The sequence below is a fragment of the Penaeus vannamei genome, chromosome 25 (assembly GCF_042767895.1).
Source record: "Penaeus vannamei isolate JL-2024 chromosome 25, ASM4276789v1, whole genome shotgun sequence".
Taxonomy (NCBI): Eukaryota; Metazoa; Arthropoda; class Malacostraca; order Decapoda; family Penaeidae; genus Penaeus; species Penaeus vannamei.
In genome coordinates this window covers 34,881,034-34,886,033 of record NC_091573.1, presented here as the reverse complement: position 1 = coordinate 34,886,033, position 5,000 = coordinate 34,881,034, and the positions used below count along the sequence as shown (strand labels likewise).

General features: G+C 33.4%; 1 protein-coding gene across 4 annotated transcripts in view; it reads right to left on the bottom strand.

Moving 5' to 3' along the window:
• The window catches only part of LOC113803687 (calcineurin subunit B type 2), a 90,874-nt gene that overhangs the window by 31,002 nt on the left and 54,872 nt on the right, over positions 1-5,000 (bottom strand). For 2 of the 4 annotated variants that reach the window (XM_070139529.1, XM_070139530.1), the window contains one exon: positions 2,129-2,155. The exons of the other annotated variants lie outside the window; for them this stretch is intronic. In XM_070139529.1, the coding sequence (XP_069995630.1) occupies positions 2,129-2,155 (27 nt within the window). The remainder of the gene's footprint in view (positions 1-2,128; positions 2,156-5,000) is intronic. 4 annotated transcript variants of the gene reach the window in all.

Here is a 5,000-nt window from a genome sequence, read left to right as displayed (position 1 = left end):
ATAACATTTTTATATAATGAAATATATACAATGATATAATTACCCTTTATTTCCCCAATGTTAGCTAACTATATATAAAATTCAAAGAAAAATTCTGTGCTATTCATAGCACACCATTTCTACAGTGAGAAAATGACAATACAAATTATAAATAAAATAAAGGACTATGATTTGTACAACACCAAGATTTAGAAAAACAATGCTGATGTTAATAATAACAATAAGACAAAAATAAAAATATAAACTCCAAAAGATAAAAATCCTTTATGAGTTTCTCACACAATAAGAATACATTATTCACAAAATGTACATTAAAAAGGCATCCAGTCCATAAACAGTAGAAAAATACTGAAATGGAAGTAACATGCCAAAGAGAAGAGAAGTGTACTGATGTACCCACAAATATCTTAAGAAAAAATTGTCATAATACAAACTCTTGCAAGATCCACAAGGGTAACATTTAGACCGGCAGACAAATATGTGCAAGTACACCTTGTCTTGAATAAGAGAGAAAGCTGGGTCACATTAAGTGATAACTGCACAGTTCATCAGGCCTGTGCTAAATGTGGCCAATCTAAACATTACCATTTTCTCTGCAAGAACATCCTTAAAGAGACAAGTAAAGACTTCCATTCACCAGGACTTAAAAGCGAAAACCACAGAAGGAGAGAGCTGACCAGGAGTTGAGAGTTGAGAGATCATACTAAAACTAAACATCAGAAGAGATGGTTTATTGTGCCCATTTCCCCATCTATGTTTTACCTGGTTAGGGTCATAGGGAGTTTCATTCCCATTTAAAGGCAAACACAAGACCTCAAGATCTGCCTTAACCATCAAGATTTTAAACAGACAACAAACAAAAGGAGTGTGAAAAGAAAGGTAGCTGATGCTTCTAATTTGTGTCCTCACTATCAAAAGTAATAAAACACTCAAGATGAAAGGCAAATGTTGAGGTCATGCCATTATAATTAAGATCATAAGCAAAATCTGATGCTAAAATAACAGCACAATTTACAAATTCAAAGACTTGGGTCTGAGTAACAATGCAGTGTCTCCCTTTTAAAGAGATTGAAACCTGTTAGACCCTACTTCTGAGGGTAGAGAATCACAGCCTCTTTATTCTTCATCATCTGTTAATCTATTTACTGTTTTTTGGGACACAGACTAAGAGTCAAAATAACAAACCATTTCTCACATGAAATGGCTGGTGTGTATTAGGCGTTAACACATCTAAAGGAAAATTTAGGTAATAAATAAAATGAGTCTCAGGCATAAAAAGGCTAAAAATGTACATAAAATTGTTGACTATATACACAAAGAGTTAACACCAGGACTATCACCAATCACTTCACATACATGTCTACCAGACACTTCTACCGTGGGTGCCTTCATTCCACAACACTCGAGAAATGAGCAAGGTATGATCAACAGCTGAATAATAAGAGTGCCTTCACAATCTCCTTGAAAGGTAAATAATAAAGACAATAACAAAACATATAATCTAATAATCCCACATGAGACAAGGAACTGACGAAGATAACTGAAGTGCAATAAAAAAATAATAAGTCTAAAAACAATAAACAAAACAATAACAAAATGTTGAATAAACCAACATATGATAATCATAGTTGTAAAATCATCCAAAATACTTTTAAAAATGACAAAATAATAATAACAATAATAATAATAATAATAACAATAATAACAATATTTATCACTTCAAAGTAACAAGACTAAGGAGAAGATAATGACCCATAAGCCTTAGTAAAATAACAAAATACATGTGAAGAATACATACACATGATTAACTTAAAATGGAAATAAAAATAGACCGCATTGCTTGAGCAGGAAGAGATGCAAGAAGTACTGCTGAGAAAGGATCCCATAAGCCAATATATATGTAAATATATATTTATATATAAGTAAATATATATAGGTATATATATGTAAATACCATATATAAGTGTATACATACAAATATATGTATATATACGTACATGTCTACATATTATACATAAATATATAGATATATATATATGAAAAAGAAAGAAAGAAAGAAAGACTCCCTTGTCTCAGTGCCAACCAGAGAGCATTCCATTCCCAAGTTCAAAAAAATGACAACACTTACACATTTGGAAGCCGTAGTCAGAGGACGCTGCAAGGAACAAAACACAACCATTGAGTGACAGCCAAGAGCCATACACACCATCAATACCGCCGGAATATGGCACCACCACCAGGACCCAGCTCGGTGGAATCGCTGAGGGAATTATACCTCTTTTTTTTTTTTTCTTTCTTTCTCCCATCCCTTTCACTGGTAGGATTAGGGTTTTGGTTTGTTCAACTAATCTTTTTTTTTTTCTAATTCTGTAAAGAATGACTGAATTCTAAATAGCTTGGGTGAGGTGGAGACTTTGCTCAAAGCTTTGTGAAAGGTACACAGTCACATTTCAATTCCCTCAATCACATAAGCAATGTTATCAATATTGTAAATCTATATCATGGGTATCTTTAACTGCCAGTTATGAAATCCTGTTGCCATGGATGCTGCTAATATCCAAAGAAATGAAAATAAATAAAGAGAATGAAGAACCCAGTTTAAAAATCTTAAGATGTATCTGTTACCTTATACTGAACTACTTATATTCTTAATTGGATGGACAAAAAACAAAAGAAAGAAAGATTCACTTATATGCCATTTCATGTCCATTACCTTCTCTAATTCAAATCCATCTGATGCTATAAATTTCTCCTTTCATGATCTACAGATACTACAAAATTTCATAAACCAAGAGAAACAGGTTTGAGTTTGCCAACTTTGTGCTCATGTGTACATGTACAAATCTGTGCACACATGCTTACTCTGTTCAACTTAGATATTGAATTCTGATGGTCTTTAAGTCAAAATATCACCATCCCTTCACTAACAGTGCATCCCTGAAGTTGCATGTCCAAAACCTGAAAGCTCTGTGAAACGTTAACTTAACAAAATCATAATTATCACCCACTATCCTTGACTAGTAAATCTGCTTGAAATTGGTTAGCCTGTTCCTACATTATGTGGCAGGTGCATGGGATTGGCCAAACCAGTTCCATTCCATCACTACAGAACATTAGGAGGTAAATCTAAATCACAACTTGGATCGTTTTCCTATATTTTGCCTTGCAAACCTTGTTATATATAGTAGCTTCTTCATCTTCTCTTTTCATCATATTCATCTCTATGTGCTACTATTAGTGAAATCATGTACTCAACACTTCAATATCTGTGCAATGTGAAAATCAGAGAATTTCAACGGACAAACTCTGATAACTTTGAAATTGGAAACTGTGGCATTTGCAGGGCCTTTTGCACGTGTTAGTGAAGGGGCTAAGGACTTCTATTTCTGCAGCAAATCAAACCTAGAATGCCATATAAATGAATGACAAATAAATAAATAAAAGCATCTAATATGTCTCCTGATATCATTCCAAAGCATACAAACAGTTGGATAAGGAGGAAAAAAAAAATAATAATAATAACAGTAATAAATAAGAATAAAGAAATAAATCAATAATAACACTGAGCTAAGTAACCCTGTGGTTCATGCCTAAAGTAAAATTCTAAAAATATATCTTTCTATTTACATTATGCCCTCTCCATTTCAGCTTGGACATGCATCTTACGCTGCTCCCCCCAAGCCGCAAATTACAAGAGCAAAATCCCACGAGCTGTCCCTGAGGTGGTTTTTCTCCAGTATGGCATCTTGGCAACACACATCACATTTGGTGCGCTGCTTGAAGAGGGGGGAGGGGGGGTCATCGTGATCACACATCGCTACCAGGTACTTCGCAACAACTTCACATGGTTTTGGAAAAGCTACACACAGGCACGGATCATAGAAATGATAGAACTTAATAAAGCAGCAAATATATATCACTCATAATAAATACACAACAACTGCATGAAAATAAAAAATCTGGCTACTATGAAAATTATTTGCAAGTGACATTGCAAAGAATCCTGGTACACGTGTCCAATAATCCTGGCAATCAGTATGTGTGTGCCATACTTGAGTAGACATGTTGGAGGCTTAACCCTAAGCCTGGCTGCGATCTAAAATCATCTTCTGGCTCCCATATTTTGGACTTCTTAGTTTTTAAACCTTAGTTCCTACTGCAAGTACACTTCAAAGATCTTATTCAGGTCTTTAAAACTACATAGGAAAAATAGAAAACAAAGAAGTTAAATAAATAGAAATTGTCCCTCGCTTTCTTTTCAGTGGACACTGCTGCAGACTTGTGACTGACACTTGGCTTTCTTTTTCCTCATTCTTTGAATCATTTCAAAGAGAAAATCTATAATGTTCTTACCTTATCTATTTGAACAATTAGATTTTTTTTATGATAAAAGAGCATTACAACTCTCTTAACACATTAATCTTCAATTGGAAAGTACTTTCTGTCTTTGATCATGATCATTAATACTGTTATATGTACACTTTGAATATATCTATATGTATATACAATTCTTTTTTTTTTAATCAATAAATAACAATATCATAATCTTTCCACGAAATGGGAGGGTATTTTAGAAAAAAAGAAAAAAGAAAAACATCTAAACAAGGAATCTTATTGGAGGCAAATTGTGAATAACTCACAAAAAGTCTTTATCTAAACATAGGTACATCTTCCTTACTCTATTTTCATTTGCACACATGCCTATACTGATATATAATATTCCTTTGTCTTATTCATCTTCTCTTATTTTCCAGATTGGCTATCAATCAAGAAAGCTTTGAGGGGTGCACCCAGTTTTCCAATACCAGTAATCTGGGCAGTAAAAAAATATATACATATATGTATATATATATATGGATAAAAGAGAGAAAAAAAAAATGAAACAAAAGAAAAAAGAAAAAGAAAAAATCAATTTCACTTAGGAGTTCCATAGGAGCGCATTTGAGACTGGGAGAAGGTGAATCAACTTCATTTCGTCTACAGACTCACCACCACCACAC